The 20,236-nt window shown below is 50.0% G+C and overlaps 1 protein-coding gene across 1 annotated transcript; it reads left to right on the top strand.

The window, feature by feature from the left end:
* The first annotated feature begins 832 nt into the window (after positions 1-832).
* LOC105472234 (proteasome 26S subunit, non-ATPase 3) lies at positions 833-18,964 on the top strand. Its single transcript, XM_071083088.1, has 12 exons — positions 833-1,217; positions 4,658-4,848; positions 6,869-7,006; positions 8,993-9,129; positions 10,033-10,223; positions 10,385-10,488; positions 15,379-15,493; positions 15,601-15,720; positions 15,849-15,952; positions 16,608-16,763; positions 18,331-18,381; positions 18,507-18,964. The coding sequence occupies exons 1-12, from the start codon at positions 998-1,000 to the stop codon at positions 18,582-18,584; spliced, it is 1,605 nt and encodes a 534-aa protein (XP_070939189.1). The 5' UTR covers positions 833-997; the 3' UTR covers positions 18,585-18,964.
* Positions 18,965-20,236: the final 1,272 nt, after the last annotated feature.

Genomic DNA, 20,236 nt, shown 5'->3' on the forward strand with positions numbered 1-20,236 from the left:
TCACAATGTCTGTCTGGATGTATAAAAGCCCTCTCAACGGGCTCCCTAAAGCGTCTGCCAGTAGTGGCTCCCACCCTCTTTCCTCAACACTCCCAATCCACCGCAGCCCAGAGCACTGTGTCTGGTTATCTAACCATCTGACTCTCCCGTATACTACATTCTTGAGCTGTTTTTCACCCCCCTATTTGCTAGCCCTGGGCCGTACATAGGGTGGGCCCCTACATTTTGTTAAACTGGAGTGATTCTACGCAAATGCACGCTCACCCTGCAGAGAATTGTATGCCTTATCTTCAGCACTAAACTAAAATCTAATCAAGGAAGTCCGGATCCCATAGGATTCTTGCTACTCTCCAGTTCGGTTTATTTTAAGCCCAACAGCCCTAGCTTCACGTCCCTCCTTCGCAGCCTTCTTTCCTTCCCTCCTGCCGGATGCGCCCAGCAGCCGTTGAGCCCAAGCCCCGCGGATTTGGAAGGAGACCCCCCCCATCGGGGAAAAGGGAGCGAACTTGGGCGCAAAACCCGCCCGGCAACTCGTGACGTTATCTCGCCCCGCGCTCGGATGGACTGTACTCACTCCACGCTGGTTGAGATGCTCTTAAAGTCCTTTGTAACCCAGATTGGAGCCTGAGGGGACCTCTCGTGGACGCCCACAGAAATGCACTCGAGAGGAACATAAAAGCATCACACTTCAGCGCTAGAAAGAAAGCACCAGGAACCCATACAGGCTCCTCCCAGCTCCTTCCTTGAAGCTCCTCCTTCATCCTGCACCTCGGCTGTTGATTTATTTCCCCTTTGTTGACTCGGCCATCGGCCTGCCGTGCCTGGCCTTTCCCAGAAGGCCCAGCGCCGGGAAGGGGTTTGCAGCTGCTCCGTCATCGTGCGGCCCGACGGTAGCCCGCGCTGGTGTGTAGGCCCGGCTCGGCTCCTGGTCCCCGGTGCTACGGTTCACGCGAGGCCCCGGCCTCGGTCCCCGGACTAGGCCGTGACCCCGGGTGCCATGAAGCAGGAGGGCTCGGCGCGGCGCCGCGGCGCGGACAAGGCGAAACCGCCGCCCGGCGGAGGAGAACAAGAACCCCCACTGCCCCCGGCCCCCCAGGATGTGGAGATGAAAGAGGAGGCGGCGACGGGTGGCGGGTCAACGGGGGAGGCAGACGGCAAGACGGCGGCGGCAGCAGCTGAGCACTCCCAGCGAGAGCTAGACACTGTCACCTTGGAGGGTACGGGAGCCCAAGCCGGGAACGTGCCGCGATCACGGGTGACAGCGACCCCTGTGATTCGGCTTCTCGCTGGGAAGCCAGAGCAGCCTCCACAACCCTCAGTTCCTTGGGATTACCCCCAGATAGCTGCCCCCGCTACCCTGACACTTCCGACTCCAGTCCCAATGACTGAACCTTCTCTCCAGGCTGGGAACCACTCCCCTCCCATCCCCTCCATCCCCATATCTGGGGTTGCATCTATATCTAGGTTCCACTGGGCCTGGGGACTCCTTCTTCTAAGTCCTCCCCTTTCTAAGCCCTCCCCTCTGACCTATTCCATTTATATCCCACCTGACTGATTTTAGCGCCTCCAATATATGACTGATTGATCCCGCTAGAAACCAGTGTTTGTGTCTACGTGTGTAAACAGGGCCGGGATGACCTAGAATATCGACTCCTGATTTTTAAAACTGTACAGCAGATTTTTGTTGTCCTAGCTGCCTTTAGCACACTCCCCCGAATGAACCATTTCGACCTAGTATCTTGTTTCCTATTTCTCTAACTGAAGTGTCCCCACAGTCCCTTTGCTGTCTCCTTCTCCCTTCAGGTCCCTACTGCCCCTCTGTTTCTAAAGGGTCTAAGTACACACACACTTAAAACTTTTCGGGTGTCATCTTTGTTTGGTTTTGTAATACTAACCTTTGGCCTAAACTGCTGTACACCAGTGTCTCCTATTTCTTTTCTCCGAGGTTCCTGTTTCAAGTATCCGTAGTCTTGTTCCTCCAAGTTCATGTTTTACTTTTCCCACTTAAAGCATCCTGTCTCCATTTGAAGTGGGTAAAGTGAGAGCTTCCCACTGTGATCCTGGTGCCGTTTTCGTGGTTCTGGATCAAGTGGGACCACACTACTTACTAGGTTTTCTTTTCACTAAAATGCATGAGAAAGTAGCTCAAAAACATTGAGATAAGGAAAATTATCCTCCTAAGTGGTACATTTGAGGATGTGATGCTGTTGACTACAGCTCTTAACGGTAAAGTTGAGCAACAGGATCAATATTTGATAGACATCCTTTTGCCTAAAGTAGTGACAGCCAATGTCAAAGGTGCCACTCAGCATTGCCTACTGGGTGTGTTTATTACAAGCACTTCATTTTCTTGTAAAGTAATTCATATTCATTGCAGAGATTTTGGAATGTATGAGAAGTTAAAAGCAGGGGGAAGAAAACATGGTTAACATTTTTTCTTATGAATTTTTGAGCTACTCTCCTATAATTGAGAGCAAGTTATGTATATAGTTTGTATCAAGGCATAACTAAATATAAATTTTGAATTTTATGTGTTTTCATTAACATTCATAAACATAATCAGCAATTTATTCCAGAAACATTTGTTGAATACCCAATATAATGGTTAAGAGTAGTACAAGTTCTGGGCCAGGCGCGGTGGCTCAAGCCTGTAATCCCAGCACTTTGGGAGGCCGAGATGGGCGGATCACGAGGTCAGGAGATCGAGACCATCCTGGTTAACATGGTGAAACCCCGTCTCTACTAAAAAAAAAATACAAAAATCTAGCCGGGCGAGGTGGCGGACGCCTGTAGTCCCAGCTACTCGGGAGGCTGAGGCAGGAGAATGGCGTGAACCCGGGAGGCGGAGCTTGCAGTGAGCTGAGATCCGGCCACTGCACTCCAGCCCGGGTGACAGCGTGAGACTCCGTCTCAAAAAAAAAAAAAAAAAAAGAGTAGTACAAGTTCTGGAATCCATTCCCTCCTCTGTGTAAATATGAGTAATAGTACAATACTTTATTGGGTTGTTGTGAACATTAAAATGCTTAAAACTGTGCCTAGCACATAAATATCAGCTGTTATTATTATATCTTAGTGTGGCCCAGATACCCTGTGCTAAGTGCTAACTATACAGAAGTACCTAAGAAACTGCTCATTGATTGCATTCCCTTACTGCTTTGCATTTAAACTGTTTCTAGTTTCTTCCTATCGTAAATAACTTTGAAGCAATCATCTTTGTGCCCAACTTAAAAAAATCTACTTTTATAATTATTTCTTCAGTACAGATTCGCACCAAAACCTATATACCTGAGTTAAAAAGGCTGAACATTTTAAAGATTTTTGATAGTTATCATCCAGAAAAACTGTGCTGATTTACATTATACCAGGAGAAATGTAGTTTTCACTGTACTCTATAATTTTTTTTTTTTTTTTTTTTTTTTTTTTTTGAGACAGAGTCTTACTCTGTTGCCCAGGCTGGAGTGCAATGGCGCGATCTCAGCTTACTGCCACCTCCGCCTCCCAAGTTCAAGCAATTCTCCTGCCTCAGCTTCCCAAGTAGCTGGGATTACAGGTGCCCACCACCATGCCCAGCTAATCTTTTTATTTTTAGTAGAGACGGGATTCACCATGTTGGCCAGGCTGGTCTTGAACTGCTACCCTTATGATCTGCCCTCCTCAGCCTTCCAAAGTGCTGGGATTACAGGCATGAGCCACCGCCTCCCGCCTATAATTTTTTTAATGTTACTAATTTGGTAGTTTAAAAATGTTTCCATTTGCAATTGCTCAAATACTAATGAAATATAATTGGCCGGGCGCGGTGGCTCAAGCCTGTAATCCCAGCACTTTGGGAGGCCGAGACGGGCGGATCACGAGGTCAGGAGATCGAGACCATCCTGGCTAACCCGGTGAAACCGCATCTCTACTAAAAAGTACAAAAAACCAGCCGGGCGAGGTGGCGGGCGCCTGTAGTCCCAGCTACTCGGGAGGCTGAGGCAGGAGAATGGCGTAAACCCGGGAGGCGGAGCTTGTAGTGAGCTGAGATCTGGCCACTGCACTCCAGCCTGGGCGACAGAGCGAGACTCCGTCTCAAAAAAAAAAAAAAAAAAAAGAAATATAATTTTTGTCTGTTAGCTATTTTTCCTCTTTGTATATTAGTTCATCTCCATTTTTGTTTTGAAACTGTGGCAACATAATCGTTATACCATTATATCTCTTAACCATTTATACAAGCTCTTTATAGAATAAAAATACAAATCTTTGATCACATTTGTTGAAAATATTTTTCTTTTGTATACACAGTTATCTAAAAGGGTTTTTTAAATGAAGTCAAGCTCATTAATCTTTTGTGCGTATGTGATTTCTCCCATTGTTTACATTTAGAAAGTCTTTTCCATTAAGATCTGATAAATCTCCAGGTTTCTTTAGTTAATTGGTTTTTCTTTTCTTCCTCTGTCATCCTCTACCCCATTCTGCACCCCCACTGTATTTTTTTTCTTGCCACTTGGTTATGTCTTAAAATCAATGTGTGGAATCTGTAAATATTGTGTACCCCATTAGGGCAGAAAAGGTTATTAGTTGCATTTTGCCCCTCCGTGAGAGGCTCCTTAGAACTCCTTGCCTGGAGTGGTGGGGGACTAGGAGTGGAAGTGACATCATTTTCTTCTCTGCTCCTCTTCAGACATCAAGGAGCACGTGAAACAGCTGGAGAAAGCGGTTTCAGGCAAGGAACCGAGATTTGTGCTGCGGGCCCTGCGGATGCTGCCTTCCACATCACGCCGCCTCAACCACTATGTTCTGTATAAGGCTGTGCAGGGCTTCTTTACTTCAAATAACGCCACTCGAGACTTCTTGCTCCCCTTCCTGGAAGAGGTGAGTGAGTCAGGCCAACTTAAAGGGTGCAGGCCTGGTCTCAGACCCCCAGGAATAGCGTTGTTTTCCATCCTAAAGTCCCATCTTATTATCTGTGGTAGCATGAGGAGAGAAGCCAAAGCAGCCCATTTTAATACTCATCTGCATAGTGAAAAGGGAACCGTCCACTGCCCTGTAGTGTCATTCTTCCGAGTCAGGGGATCAGGACCTTCCCAGCCAAACTCATTTGCCACTACCCTGCAGCCTGTACCCCCTACTCCAGTTGAGGTTGCGTTGGGTGACCTCTCTGTTGTTCTAGGAGAAAGAAGGTGCTGCTGCCTCTTTCCTCTGAAGCTTCACCATGGAGGAGGCAGAGAACAGTGGTTAGGAGGAACACAGGTGTCAGGGCCAGGCATGGTGGCTCACACCTGTCATCCCAGCACTTTGGGAGGCTGAGGCGGGCAGATCGTTTGAGTCCAGGCTGGACTCGCCCAGGAGTTTGAGACCAACTTGGGCGAAATGGCAAGACCCTGTCTCTGCAAAAAGTACAAAAATTAGCCAGGCGTGGTGGCACCTACCTGTAGTCCCAGCTACTCGGGAGGCTGAGGCAGGAGAATCGCTTGAACCCAGGAAGTGAAGGTTGTAATGAACCAAGATCTATCGCACTCCAGCCTGGGTGACAGAGTGACCCCCTACCCCCCCCAAAAAAAGCACAGATTTTAGAGGTAGAGTTGAATTTGAATCCAAACTCTGACAGTTAGTACCTGTGGGACTTGGGCAAGTGACTTCATCTTGCTGTGCCTCATTTTCTTTATTTGTTAAATGTGATGAACGGATTGGAGAGAGGGGAGTGTAAAGCTCCTAGAATAGTGCCTGGCACATAGCGAATGCAGACGAAGTCAGTTTGGTAGTGATGGTGGGCTCTGTGCCAGGAGAGACCTCTCCTTATCCTTTGTAACTGTGAACTCTCCCTCATTATTCATGGCATGGTCCAGATCTCAGCCTTCTCCAATTCCACTGACCTTCCAGCACCTGCATTTCCTTAAAATCCTGTATACTCAGTCAGCTCCGTGGATGGGGAAACTCATAACATCCCTGAAGGTAGGGCAGTGAAGAGTTTATTGTCTGGGAAAGGGGAAAAATGTACTGTTCCCCCAGCTCCACCTTGGATGTTTTCTGACCTTCACATCTCTAAACTCGTGAAACATGATTATTTTGGTGGGTGACTGTAACACTTTATTTTTTCCAGTGTCAGTGACGAAATCTGAAAATAAGTTTTGTGTATATGTTGACTTTCCCCAAATTTTCTTTATTTCCACAAGAAACAATTTTTTGGTCTCATTATTCTGATTTCATCTCTAGAATTATTTCATTAAGCCCTGTCCAGTAGTATTTGCAGTGCTTCCAGGTATGGTGGTTTCATGTGTCCACTTAGGTTGTAGCTTCTTTGAAGGTTCCTTACATTGTCCTTTATGTCCCCATTATGTTCTGTAAAGAAGTTTATTATTCCCCTGTAACACTTTATTGTGCTTATTAATATTCTATTGCCAGCCTCCTTGACTTGTTTTCTTTGTTTTTTTGAGATAGGGTCTTGCTCTGTCACCCAGGCTAAAGCACAGTGGCACAATTATGGCCCAGTGCAGCCTCAAAGTCCTGGGATCAGGCGATGCTCCTCCCTCAGCCTCCTGAGTAACTGGGAATACAGGTGCCTGCCACCATGCCTGGCTAGTTCTTATTTATTTTTTGAGAGATAGGGTCTCGCTCTGTTGCCCAGACTGGTCTCAAACTCCTGGCCTCAAGCATTCTTCTGCCTCAGCCTCCCAGGTAGCTGGCACTACTGGCGTGAGCCACCACACCCAACTCCTCCTTGATTTCTTTGGGAAAGACTGTCATCTTTATTTTTTTATCCCTAGCACCTAACAAAATCTTGGCACATGGTAGACACTCAATAAGTATGTTGAAATACATAGTGGATGCTCAATAAATTCTTGGTTACTTGATCTGACTGAGCTTTTCCATGGTAACTTCTGTCCTCTCCTAGCCCATGGACACAGAGGCTGATTTACAGTTCCGTCCCCGCACGGGAAAAGCTGCATCGGCACCCCTCCTGCCTGAAGTGGAAGCCTATCTCCAACTTCTCATGGTCATCTTCATGATGAACAGCAAGCGCTACAAAGAGGTATCCAGAATGCAGTGAGAGCGATTCATAAGCCCCAAGTGATGCAAGGGGTTTGGCGGGGAGAGCGTCCCTGGTGACGAAATGGAAATAATCACTGATTCTTAAGAACTGACCCCCACACTCTTTCTCCATAGAGGTATGCGTTTGATCCCACATCCCAGGAGAACCCACTCCTGCTGTGGGCACTGTGGGACAGGGCTCGCAGTGGTCATGCTGTACAGTCTGTGGGGGATACCAGCGTAGTACATTCTGTGGGGAAAATTAGGGGCATTTGGAGACAGACAGACCTGGGTTCCAATCCCAGCTGTACCTTAGGCAAATTAATTTCTCCCAGCTGTATGTAAAATGGGGATAATAGTTCCTGCCTTACAAGATGGTTAGCATTACATAAAATAATTTGTTTAGAAATACTTAGCACAATGGTCTGCACATAGTAAGCTTTCATGATATTTTCATAAATGGTAGCTGTTATTATGGACTAATAGTTCCATTTTGCATACTGCACTTCCACCACTCCCCCAGCTAGGGCCAGCTTCTTTGTTCATTATAGCCACTGTCACAGGAGCACACTGAGGAAATAAGTCCCGCGCCTTAATTCCCTGGTTTGTTTCCTTTCCTTCCCACACTGTTTTTGGTGGTTGGTTGGTTGGTTGGTTGGTTGGTTTTTGGGGGTTGGTCTCGCTTTGTTACCCATGCTGGAATGCAGTGGTGTGATCACAGTTCACTGCAGCTTTGACCTCCCCAGCTTAAGTGATCCTTCCACCTCAGCCTCTTGAGTAGCTGGGATTACAGGCATGCGCCACCACACCCAGCTAAATTTTGTATTTTTTTGTAGAGACAGGATTTCACATTCTTGCCAAGCTGGTCTCCAACCCCTGGGCTCAAGTGATTTCCTGTCCTCCGCCTCCCAAAGTGCTAGGGTTGCAGGCGTGAGCCACTGCGCCTGGCCCACTGTTTTGTTCTTATTGGATGTTATGTTACTATGTTAACCATGCTGGTCTTGAACTCCTGGGCTCAGGTAATCCTCCCTCCTCAGCCTCTCGTGTAGCTGGGATTATAGGCACACGCCACTGTACTTGGCTGTTTGTTTTTGAGATATAGTTCACCCCTTTAAAGTGTACTACAGGCCAGGTGCGGTGGCGCTCGCCTGTAATCCCAGCACTTTGGGAGGCCAAGGCGAGTAGATCACGAGGTCAATCAAGACCATCCTGAGCAACATGGTGAAACCCTGTCTTTACTAAAAACACAAAAAATTAGACGGGCATGGCGGCACGTGCCTGCAGCCCCAGCTACTAAGAAGGCTGAGGCAGGGGAATCACTTGAACCAGGAGGCGGAGGTTGTGGTGAGCCAAGATTGCGCCACTGTACTCCAGCCTGGTGATAGAGCAAGACTCTATCAAACAGACAAACAAATAAATAAATAAAGTGTGCTACAATTTAGTGGGTTTTAGTATATTCCCAAAGTTGTATATCCACCCCTAATTCCAGAACATTTTCATCACCCCAAAAAGAAACACCATACGTATTAGTGGTCACTTTTCATTTTCCCCTTACCCAGCCCCTGGCAGCTATTAATCTGCCCTGCCTCTACTGAGGATTTACTTACTCTGGACATTTCATGTAAATGGAATTATACACCACATGCCCTAGGTTTCTGCCTTTTTTCACTTCACATCATGTTTTCAACGTTGACCCATGTTGTAGTGTGTGTCAGTACTTCATTCCTTTTTAAGGCTGAGTAATATTCCCTCCTGGATATGCCACATTTTGTTTATCTGTTCATCAGCTGATGGGCACTTGGGTCGTTTCTGCTTTTTGGTTATGAATAATGCTTCTGTGAACATTTGTGTACATGCTCTTTTGTGAACCTAAGTTTCCAGTTCTCTTGGCTGCATACCTAGGATAGGAATTGCTGGGTCAAATGACAACTCCATGTTTATCCTTTTGAGGAACTGCCACCTAATTATCTTTTGGCTTCCTCCCCAGGCACAGAAGATCTCTGACGACCTGATGCAGAAGATCAGTACTCAGAACCGCCGGGCCTTAGACCTTGTGGCCGCAAAGTGTTACTATTATCACGCGCGGGTCTATGAGTTCCTGGACAAGCTGGATGTGGTGCGCAGGTACAGGCAACCAGGGATCTCACTTGGGGCCCTCAGGGTCAGTCACAAGCACACAACTGTGGACCTGCAGAGGGCGACGAACCAGTAGATGTAAGCAGGAAAGAGGGGCAGTGGTTCCCATGCCCTGTGCCATGTGAGGGATGTGGGAGAGAGACTGATGCTAGTTGAAGTGGGTCACTGCTGGACTATAAAGAACTGTCCTCAGGTTCTTCCCTTCACCCCACATCAAGGTAGGACTGAGGTGGGTTAGGGGTGGAGGGACAGGCTAGAAAATATTTTACTTCTTTGCTCAAAACCTGCAGTGGCTTCCCATCTAAAGGAAAGGCAAAGTCCTCACACTACCTCATAAGGCCTGACATAATCTGCTCCATTTTGACCTCCCAGACTTCACCTCCTCCTGTTCCTCAGCCCCACTGGCCTGCCTTTCCTCTGGTGTGCCCGGCACCCTCTTCTTCAGAGCCTTTGCACTGGCTGCCCCTCCATCCAGAACACTCGTCTCTCCGCCTCCTTCAAGCCTTCCCTTAACTGATCCCTTCTCAGTGAGTCCTGCCTTGGCCAAGCTATTGAAAAGGTCAACTCATCTTTCTCACCTCCTACATTCCCCATTGCAGTTCCCCTGACCTCACAGGCCTCCCATCTTCTGCCACACTGCACACTGTGCTTCTTCCTCATGACCATTGCCTCCCCCCTGGGCTGCATTCCCTAAGGGCAGGGTTTTGTCCTTTTTGCGCAGCTAGAGTAGTACTCTACACCTTAGGCACTCGATAGTTCAGTACTCAGCAAATAACCAGAAAAGCGATTTGTATAACTTTTTTAAGGAATTGAAAAAGAGTGAAGAGTCAAAGGCAGTTCAGAGAGTTGTGATTTGAAGTCTTTGATATCTTTCTTCTTTCCTTCTTGAAGCTTCTTGCATGCTCGGCTCCGGACAGCGACGCTTCGGCATGACGCAGATGGGCAGGCCACGCTGCTGAACCTCCTGCTGCGGAATTACCTACACTACAGCTTGTACGACCAGGCTGAGAAACTGGTGTCCAAGTCCGTGTTCCCAGAGCAGGCCAACAACAATGAGTGGGCCAGGTACCTCTACTATACAGGTGAGCAGAGGGGCCCAACCCACAAATCAGAGGTGTCTCAGGCCTGCCTGGTGCAAATTTTCCAAGGGGTGGTGCATAAGAGGCCCATTTGGCCCTCTGGCTTGTCCGGAGGGTTGGATGACCCCACTCTGTTGACCAACTCTCCTCTCCTCCACTCCCAGGGCGAATCAAAGCCATCCAGCTGGAGTACTCAGAGGCCCGGAGAACAATGACCAATGCCCTTCGCAAGGCCCCTCAGCACACAGCTGTCGGCTTCAAACAGACGGTGAGCCACAGACACCATCATCCCTTTGCCTCTTTTTTTTTCATTAAGATGGTGTCTCACTATCTTACCCAGGCTGGTCTTGAATTCCTGGGCTCAAGAAGTCCTCCCACCTCAACTTCCCAAAGTGCTGGGATCACAGGTGTAAGCCACCATGCCTGGCCTCTTTGCCTCTTACTCATTCCCTACCACTTCAGTTCTCTTCCCTATGCTAGGGGCTAGGAAAGGCATCCTTAACCTTCCTATCCAGAAGAGCTTCAAACTTTTTTCTTTTTTTTTTTTTTTGTGTGTGTGTGTGGAGACGGGGGTCTCACTGTTGCTCAGGTGAGAACTTCTGGGCTCAAGCAATCCTTCCGCCTCTGCCTCCCTAAGTGCTGGGATTGCAGGTGTGAGCCGCCATGTCTGCAAAAGGTTGCTTCACATCTGTTTGTGGGTGTCACAAAGCAGACACTACCTGCACCTCTGGCAGTGGATGTTCATTCAGAGTGTTCTCCTTGGCAGATAGGTTTAGAATATTCCTGATTCCCCAGCATGCCTGACAGCCATTCCAGGCATGGACCTAGATTGTGTTGATATAAATCCCAGGTTCTTATCTGGTCCTTCATGTTCACATTTGGAAACTGTATTGTCTGTGGCAGAGGAATCCAGAAAATCTCCATAAGGCTGAGTGGCTCAAGTAAACATAAAACTTGGCCACTTAAGAACTGTCAGTCAGCAAGTATTTAAGCATCAACCCTGGTATTAGGCACTGTATGGGATAGGAAGGGAGGATAATAAGTGGTCTTTCTTTTCTTTCTTTTTTTTTTTTTTTTTTTTTTTTTGAAACAGAGTGTCCTTCTGTCACCCAGGCTGGAGTGCAATGGTATGATCTTGTCTCACTGCAACCTCTGCCTCCCGAGTTCAAGTGATTCTCCTGTAGCTGGGCAGGCGCCCGCCACCACACCCAACTAATTTTTTTTTTATTCTTTTTTTTTGAAATGGAGTCTTCCTCTGTCTCCCAGGCTGGAGTGCAGTGGTACCATCTCGGCTCACTGCACCCCCTGTCTTTGGGATTCAAGGGATTCTCCTGCCTCAGCCTCCCGAGTAATTGGGATATTACAGGCGCCTGCCACCATGCCCAGCTAATTAAAAAAAATTTTTTTTTTTTTTTTTTTTTTTTCTGAGACGAGTCTCACTCTGTCGCCCAGGCTGGAGTGCAGTGACACAATCTTGGCTCACTGTAAGCTCTGCCTCCCGGGTTCATGCCATTCTCCTGCCTCAGCCTCCCGAATAGCTGGGACTACAGGCGTCCACCACCACTCCCGGCTAATTTTTTGTATTTTTGGTAGAGACGGGGTTTCACCGTGTTAGCCAGGATGGTTTCGATCTCCTGACCTCGTGATCTGCCCGCCTCAGCCTCCCAAAGTGCTGGGATTACAGGTGTGAGCCACCGTGCCCAGCCAACCCAGCTAATTTTTTGAAAGCTTTAGGGTGTGTGTGAAGTTACAGAGCCCAGTAGCCAGGATGTAGACCTAGTCTTCCCAAATTCAAACCTCTGCTCCTACCTTCACACAACATCCACTTCCATAGTGCCTTGACAGGGAACAGGAGACATGTACGTTGATTAGGTCAATGTAGTAGGAGATTCATTTTATTTCTGTTCAAAAGTTCAGAGAAAGTCAGATTTGTTTTTGATCAAATAATGAAAGAGAAAGGATCTTAAAGAAAAAGTTGGCTAGGTACAGGGCTCACACCTATAATCCCAGTACTTTGGGAGGCTGTGGCAAGAGGATTGCTTGAGACCAACCTTAGCAGCATATGGAGACACCGCCTCTGCAAAAATAAAAGACGTAGCTGGGCGTGATGGCTTGCACCTGTAGTCCCAGCCACTTGGGAGGCTGAAGTGCAAGGATCACTTGGGCCCAGGAGGTCGAGGCTGCAGTGAGCCATGATCGTGCCACTGCATTGCAGCCTGGGCGACAGAGCAAGACTCTCTCAAAAAAAAAAAGAAACATTAAAATTGAACTGGTCTTTCAGAGATGGGTAGGATTTTCACAAAAAGTGAAGGCTTTTCAGACACACTGGGCACGTGAGCAAAATGTTAGATTGCTTACAATGTGAGAGACACTAAAGTTTCTTTTGAAAATCACTAAAAATACAAGTAATTAACATATATAGAATGTGTCATGTACCATGAGAGAAGCTTTCAGGCATTTAAATTTTCTCAGTGGCAGGAAGGTGTAGAGAGAGCTGGAAGAGAGGCCTTGGGCTAGGGCGCTGTTGGTGAGGGAGCGCAGGGAGAGAGAGGGCGGAAGTGAAGGCATGTTTGGGAGAAGGCCTGCAACCAGCCCTCTGCCCTCACACACACCCGTCACCACCCAGCTTACAGAATCAGCTGGGGGTCTGATGAAGCTGTAGATTCCGATTTGGAGAGTTTGCATTCCTAATGGGCCCTGGGTGATGCCAGCGCTGCTGGTGCACAGAGCGCTCTGAGGAGGGCAGTGCTGGCTCATCCAGTTCAGAGCTGGAGGCCGGCTAGCATTCGTTCCCGCAGCTGCCTTGTCTCCCGTAAACTTGAATGTCTCTCTCCACCCATTTTCACCCTCCTTGTCTTTACTTAACGCCAGCTTCGCTACCTGTGTTTTCCATCGCACTCCTTCCTCTCTCTTCCGGGCTCGGCCCATCACCTGTTTGCTTCGGTCTCCCGGAGGAAAAACCCCCACCCCTGCTGCTTCCCCTCTCAAGCGGCCACTCCTGTCTCCCCTGGCTCCCTCCCCAATAGTGCACTGGCCAGCCCCTCCCTCCAGTGTTCTCTCTGCTCCTTCTCACCGCCTGGGCCTCAGCAGAGCACTCTGAGAGCTTCTCTGTCGATAGTAAAACCCTCATTCTCTCCTTGAGTGACCTTGTTTGCTTTCCCAGCTTCAGCTCTCGCCTGCATGGTGCTCTTCAGCCTGTACCTTACTAACTCCGTTACTCTGCTGGGACTGCCAATGCAGGCTTCCACAGACTTGGCGGCTTAAACAACTAAAATTGATTTCATCACAATTCTGGAGGCTCTAAGTCCAAGAGCAAAGTGTGACATGATTGGTTTCTTCTGAGGGCGTCTCTCGTCTGCTTGTCGATGGCCGTCTCCTGGTGCTTTCACATGGTCTCCCCTCTGTGGGTGTCGTGTCCTGCTCTTGTCTTAGAAGGACAATAGTCATGTAGGATTAGGGTCCACCCATATGACCTCATTTTACCATAATTACCTCTTTAAAGGCCCTGTGTCCAAATATAGTCCCATTCTGAGGTACTGGGATTTAGGTCTATAACATGAACTTGAGGGGGACACAGTTTAGCCCATCACACTAACTCTGACCCCTCTCACGAGCATCAGACCTGCAGATCCAGCTCCCCCTCCCACCCCCCATACAACTCTCTACAACGTGTCCCAAAGAGACCCCTCCTGGCCCCCTTACCATTCCTTCCTCCTGCTTTCCCAATGGAGATCAGGGCCTTGCATCATCTCTGACTCTCCCCCACCGTCCTTCCCGTCACTGGGTCGGCTGTTAAATTATCTGCAAGTCTTCTGTGTTTGCCTGTTCCTTGATATTGCCAGCCCCATGGTTTGAGCCAGTAACGTTTCCAGACACTTCTGCCTGATCATCTTCCTTTTCACCAGCCCAGCTTACACTCACTTGCCTTACTAAGCAGAGCTCCAGCTCTGTCCTTCTCTGGCCTGGAAAGCTTGCATTGCTCCCCACTGCTGGAGGGCATCGTAACGGTCTTGTGAGGTAGACAGGCTAGGTGTTGATATTGTTATTTGGTAGTTTTAGAGATGAGGAACCAAGGACCCAGTTGCTCAGTGTTTCCTAGCTAGTGAGTAGAGACTAGACACCAAGTGTTCTACATGCAGACTTCAAACTGCTCAGCCTGGCATGCAAAATGGCAATGGCATAGTCCCCAGACCGTGGTCCCAACTGTCTCTTTCCTAACAGCTCCCCAGGTACCCACACATTTCTGCCTCTTTTTCAATCTGTACCCTTGACCCTCCTCCTTTTTCTGCTTTGTCAGACTCCTTAAGGCACTTCATAAATTACCATTTCCAGGGATTTTCCCTCACACATGGGTTACTCCAAGGGACAGGGCAGCCTCCTGGAGGTGCCTGTGGAGGGTGAAGGGTCGGCCTGGCTGTGGGTGTGATCACACACTCCCGTTGTAACCCCTGCCTCCCCGTGAAACTTGCTGCCCCACGATTTAGCTGCTTTGTGTTCCACGCCTGGTGAATTCCTGAGTTGGGGGCCATCATTCCCTCCACTGTAGTTTTCTTGCGTGGTGCTGAATTCACACTCAGCACCACTCAGAAATACCTCACAGTCCTGTGTAGGAAGACAGGCCCAGGTTTCCAGCCACCCTTCTGTGTCTGGATACTCTGCTCATTCACGGAAGCCAGGCCCCTTCCTACACTTCTGCCTCTGCCCAGATAATGAATTCTACCCACTGATGACCTCCTCTCCTCCACTAACAGTCTGCCTCTCTAGTGAGCATCTCTGGCTGACGCATGTTCCGTTCTCCAGGCCTGCGAGCCCTGGTCCCTCGCTGTTGCTGAACCACAGCACCTGCCCTTCTGGCCTCACTTTAGAGCACTGTCATTTCAGAGCAGACTGTGTGCAGGGTGGCCAGGTGAAATGCAACTGAGGGCTCTGCGACCAAATGTGACCAAAGGGCCACATTCCCAGCACCCGGCTCCAAAGGCAGCTGGGCTTGGATTCCATGCCCAGCACAGGTTTTCAGGGCTTCCTCCTCTCTCTGGGCCTAAACAACGATCCCTTTCCCTGTTTCCCACTACATCTGGCAGAATTCAGGCCACATTTCATTTTCTTCTTCCGCCCATGGGGCTCCCTGCCCACTGTGTTCCCCTGTCACTCTGTCCAGGTGCACAAGCTTCTCATCGTGGTGGAGCTGTTGCTGGGGGAGATCCCTGACCGGCTGCAGTTCCGCCAGCCCTCCCTCAAGCGCTCACTTATGCCGTATTTCCTTCTGACTCAAGGTAAGGCTGGCTTCCCAACCCCCGAGCCCACTAGGCCCCCTTCACTGGGGCCTCTTACATGCCTGTGCCCATTTGCATCATCCATTCTACTCCTGTTCTCCCTGCAGCCGTCAGGACGGGAAACCTAGCCAAGTTCAACCAGGTCTTGGATCAGTTTGGGGAGAAGTTTCAAGCAGATGGGACCTACACCCTAATCATCCGGCTGCGGCACAACGTGATTAAGACAGGTGTGGATCAGGATCTGAGGGGCTGTTGGAGGAGCAGAAGCCAGGCTGGGGCAAACCTAGTGGGTATCCTTGGGCAAGTGAAGGGTCTGTGCCCGCCCTGCCCACCCCATCGCTCCTTCCTCTCCCAGGTGTACGCATGATCAGCCTCTCCTATTCCCGAATCTCCTTGGCCGACATCGCCCAGAAGCTGCAGTTGGATAGCCCCGAAGATGCAGAGTTCATTGTTGCCAAGGTGGGGCTGGTTCAGGAACCACAGTGACCAGGTTGTCACTTTCCTGCCAATCTCGGGAGGCAGGAGTGGGAGGAGTTTGGCCAAGGAGCGGAATAGGTAAAGCAATGGCATAGTCATTTCAGGGAGGGCCTGTCGTTTGCAGTGAAGCCAAGAAGTTGCCAGAGAGAGAATGGATGCACATGTGAGTGTGAGTGTAGGTGTGTGTACATGTTGAATTTATGATAGTGCTTGTGAGTGTGAGAATATAAGGAGGGCAGAGGAATGGGAAGGAACAAGATTTTCTCTGGTTTAGAAGATGGGCATGCTGGGCCAGGCGTGGTGGCTCATGCCTGTAATCCCAGCACTTTGTGAGGCCGGGGAGGGTGGATCACCTGAGGTCAGGAGTTCGAGACAAACCTGGCCAATTTGGTGAAACCCCATCTCCACTAAAAATACAAAACTTAGCCAGGCCTGGTGGCGGGTGCCTGTAATCCTGGCTACTCGGGAGGCTGAGGCAGGAGAGTCGCTTGAACCCGGGAAGTAAAGGCTGCAGTGAGCCGAGATCGCACCACTGCACTCTCTTGCCTGAGTGACAGAGCGAAACTCCATCTCAAAAAAAAAAAGAAGAAGAAGAAGATGGGCGTGCTGGTGAACTTTCCTCTTTGGGGGCCTGCAGGCCATCCGGGATGGTGTCATTGAGGCCAGCATCAACCATGAGAAGGGCTATGTCCAATCCAAGGAGATGATTGACATCTATTCCACCCGAGAGCCCCAGCTGGCCTTCCACCAGCGCATCTCCTTCTGCCTAGATATCCACAACATGTCTGTCAAGGTGAGAAGCCTGTGGCTGCAGAGTCACGCCTGGCAGCAGCACGCCCCTCCCTCCACACTCATGGATGCCTCAGAGAAGACTGGCTTTATTTGTGGCCCAGGTTCCGTCCAGTCTCTAAAATCACTGAGCTGTGGCACAGGGGGCCCAGAATGGGAAGGGGACTTGACCATAGTTCCATAGCGACCATAGTTCCATAGCCAGTTGCCTTCTCCTATTGCGTTTAAGGGATGATGTGGTCACCAGGGAGGACCAGGCAGGGATTCAGAGGTTTGGGTTCTACATTTGGTTCCAAATTTGAGTCATTTGACTTCTCAGAGCTCTGTTTCTCCATCTCTGAAGCTGGTAGGGAGGTGTTACCTGTCTTGTTCGCTTCACAGGGTTGGTAAGATTAAAAGAAGTCCCTGTATTGAGGTACTTAGCGAAGTTTAAATTGTAAAAAAGATGGCGCTGGTATCTGGCTCCACAAAAGGGTGAGCCCTCGTCCTCAGTTAAGCACTGAGTTTGGTGCTGTTACTATTTGGTTGCCATGTTTTTTACTGGTCTCCTCCCAGGAAACTAGGATATTGCTGCCTTGCTTAAAATTCGGCTAAGCCCTACTCCATGTGACATGCAAGGCCCTTTGTGACCTGGTCCCTTAGGTCTCGCCTCCCCTCCCGCTCCTGCCCCACCACCCAGCAGCCAGCCCCACTGAGTGCAGGCCAGGCCCCTCCCACATGGAATCCTCCACTGGGAAGGCCTCTCCCCATTCCCACATCCACTGTGTTCCTCCTTTTCCTCCTCCCTGCCCAATCGAGAGAGTTGGTCATTTATTCCTCTTTTTTCAGCATTTCCCACAGGGCACTGTAATAATTCCTTTGACGCCCAGCCCCCCACTAGAGTAACTAGAGGGCCGCTGTTTCCTGCCTGGTGACGCCTAGCCCCAACTAGAGTAACTGGAGGGCTGCTGTCTCCTGCCCAGTGACGCCTAGCCCCAACTAGAGTAACTGGAGGGCCGCTATCTCCTGCCCGGTGACGCCTAGCCCCCACTAGAGTAACTGGAGGGCCGCTATCTCCTGCCCAGTGACGCCCAGCCCCCCACTAGAGTAACTGGAGGGCCGCTGTCTCCTGCCCAGTGGCGCCTAGCCCCAACTAGAGTAACTGGAGGGCCGCTGTCTCCTGCCCGGTGACGTCTAGCCCCAACTAGAGTAACTGGAGGGCCGCTGTCTCCTGCCCGGTGACGCCTAGCCCCCACTAGAGTAACTGGAGGGGCCGCTGTCTCCTGCCCGGTGACGTCTAGCCCCCACTAGAGTAACTGGAGGGGCCGCTGTCTCCTGCCCGGTGACGCCTAGCCCCCACTAGAGTAACTGGAGGGCCGCTGTCTCCTGCCCCGTGACGCCTAGCCCCCACTAGAGTAACTGGAGGGCCGCTGTCTCCTGCCCCGTGACGCCTAGCCCCCACTAGAGTAACTGGAGGGCCGCTGTCTCCTGCCCGGTGTCTAGCTCACAGAGGGGATGCAGGGAGTACAGGTTGCATGACTGCCTCACCTGCTTCCTTCCCTCCCTTATCTCCTCTCTTTGCTGTGCGCCAGGCCATGAGGTTTCCTCCCAAATCATACAACAAGGACTTGGAGTCTGCAGAGGTAAGCTCTGTGCTTTCTGGGTGAGACTGAAAGGTCAAACTTCCACACAGAAGGGGAGGCGGGGAAGTGTCTGGAAGGGCTGGGAGTTGCTCTGAAGCTTTGGCCTCACTTGCCTCTCTGCCCAGGAACGGCGTGAGCGAGAACAGCAGGACTTGGAGTTTGCCAAGGAGATGGCGGAAGATGATGATGACAGCTTCCCTTGAGCTGGGGGGCTGGGGAGGGGTAGGGGAAATGGGGACAGGCTTTTTCCCCCTTGGGGGTCCCCTGCCCAGAGCACTGTCCCCATTTTCCCACACACAGCTCATAGGCTGCACTCGTGCAGGGGGTGGGGGTGCTGGGAGCCAGCCACCCTGACCACCTCCCCCAGGGCTCCTCCCCAGCCGGTGACTTACCGTACAGCGGGCAGGAGGGCGGGCAGGTGGCCTCCCTGGGCAGGGTCCTGGCCAGTGGTGTGGGAGCAGGAGGGGAAGGATAGTTCTGTGTACTCCTCTTGGGAGTAGGGGACTGAACTGGGATGTCTTGGCTTGTATGTTTTTTGAAGCTTCGATTATGATTTTTAAACAATAAAAAGTTATCCAAAGCGCTTTGTGCATCAGTTACTATACTTCACTGCAATATTGGCAGGCTCAGATTTTGGGTTTTTTGGCCTTAGAGTACTAGCCCCAGGTGTGTAATCTGAGGGCCTGATGGGTCTGCAGATGGGAGGTGCCCAGGGGAGGATGAAGGGGTCCTGGGCTGGGGTCGGGGGCCTAGGTTTAGTCTGTTTCGTACCTGCGTGGCTTTGGAAAGGTCTTGTTAGGGAAGGCGTACCATGCGCCCACCACCGGCTGCAGACCTTCGCATCCCAATACAGGCGTCGGTGGTGCTTCATGGATATTATGGTTTTTACAAATTGAAGGTTTGGCCGGGCATAGTGGCTCATGCCTGTAATCCCAAAACTTTGGGAGGCTGAGGTGGGCGGATCACTTGAGGTCAGGAGTTTTGAGACCAGCCTGGCCAACATGGCAAAACCCCGTCTCTACTAAAAATAAATTAGCTGAGCGTTGTGGTGGGCGCCTGTAATCCCAGCTACTTGGGAGGCTGAAGCAGGAGAACTGCTTGAACCCAGAAGGCGGAGCTTGCAGTGAGCCGAGATCTCGCCACTGCACTGTAGCCTGGGCAACAGAGTGAGACCGTGTCTCAAAAAAAGAAAAAGAAAAGGACAAATAGAAGGTTTGTGTCAACCCTGCATCAAGCAAATCTGTGGGTGCCATTTTCCCAACAGCATATGCTCACTGAGCACCTCTGGGTCACATTTTGGTAAATCCTCTCAATATCTCAAACTTTGTCATGAGTGTATCTGTTCTGGTGATGTGGGATCAGTGATCTTTGATGTTACTATTGTCATTGTTGGGGCACCACAAATTGCACCCATATAAGATGGTGAACTTAGCCGGCCATGGTGGCTCATGCCTGTAATCCCAGCACTTTGGGAGGCCAAGGCAGGTGGATTGCTTGAGGTAAGGCATTCAAGACCAGCCTGGACAACATGGGGAAACCCTGTCTCTACTAAAAATACAAACAATAGCCAGGCGTGGTGGCAGGCACCTGTAATCCCAGCTACTTGGGAGGCTGAGGCAGGAAAATTGCTTGAACCCGGGAGGCGGAGGTTCCAGTGAGCCAAGATCGCGCCACTGCACTCCAGCCTGGGTGACAGAGTGAGACATTGTCAAAAAAAAAAAAAAAAGATGGTGAACTTAATAAATGTTGAGTGTGTTCTCACTGCTCACACACCATCCATTCCCTGTCTCTCTCCCTCTCCTTGAGTCTCCCCATGCCCTGAGACACAAAATAATGTTGAAATTGGCCTGTTAGT

The sequence above is a fragment of the Macaca nemestrina genome, chromosome 17 (assembly GCF_043159975.1).
Source record: "Macaca nemestrina isolate mMacNem1 chromosome 17, mMacNem.hap1, whole genome shotgun sequence".
Classification (NCBI taxonomy): domain Eukaryota; kingdom Metazoa; phylum Chordata; class Mammalia; order Primates; family Cercopithecidae; genus Macaca; species Macaca nemestrina.

Coding starts and splice junctions, on each gene's coding strand:
- LOC105472234 (XM_071083088.1), top strand. CDS start 998: ATGAAGCAGGAGGGCTCGGCGCGGCGCCGCGGCGCGGACAAGGCGAAA. Junction 10,489..15,378: donor CTGTCGGCTTCAAACAGACG/GTGAGCCACAGA, acceptor CACTCTGTCCAG/GTGCACAAGCTTCTCATCGT. Junction 18,382..18,506: donor AGGACTTGGAGTCTGCAGAG/GTAAGCTCTGTG, acceptor CTCTCTGCCCAG/GAACGGCGTGAGCGAGAACA.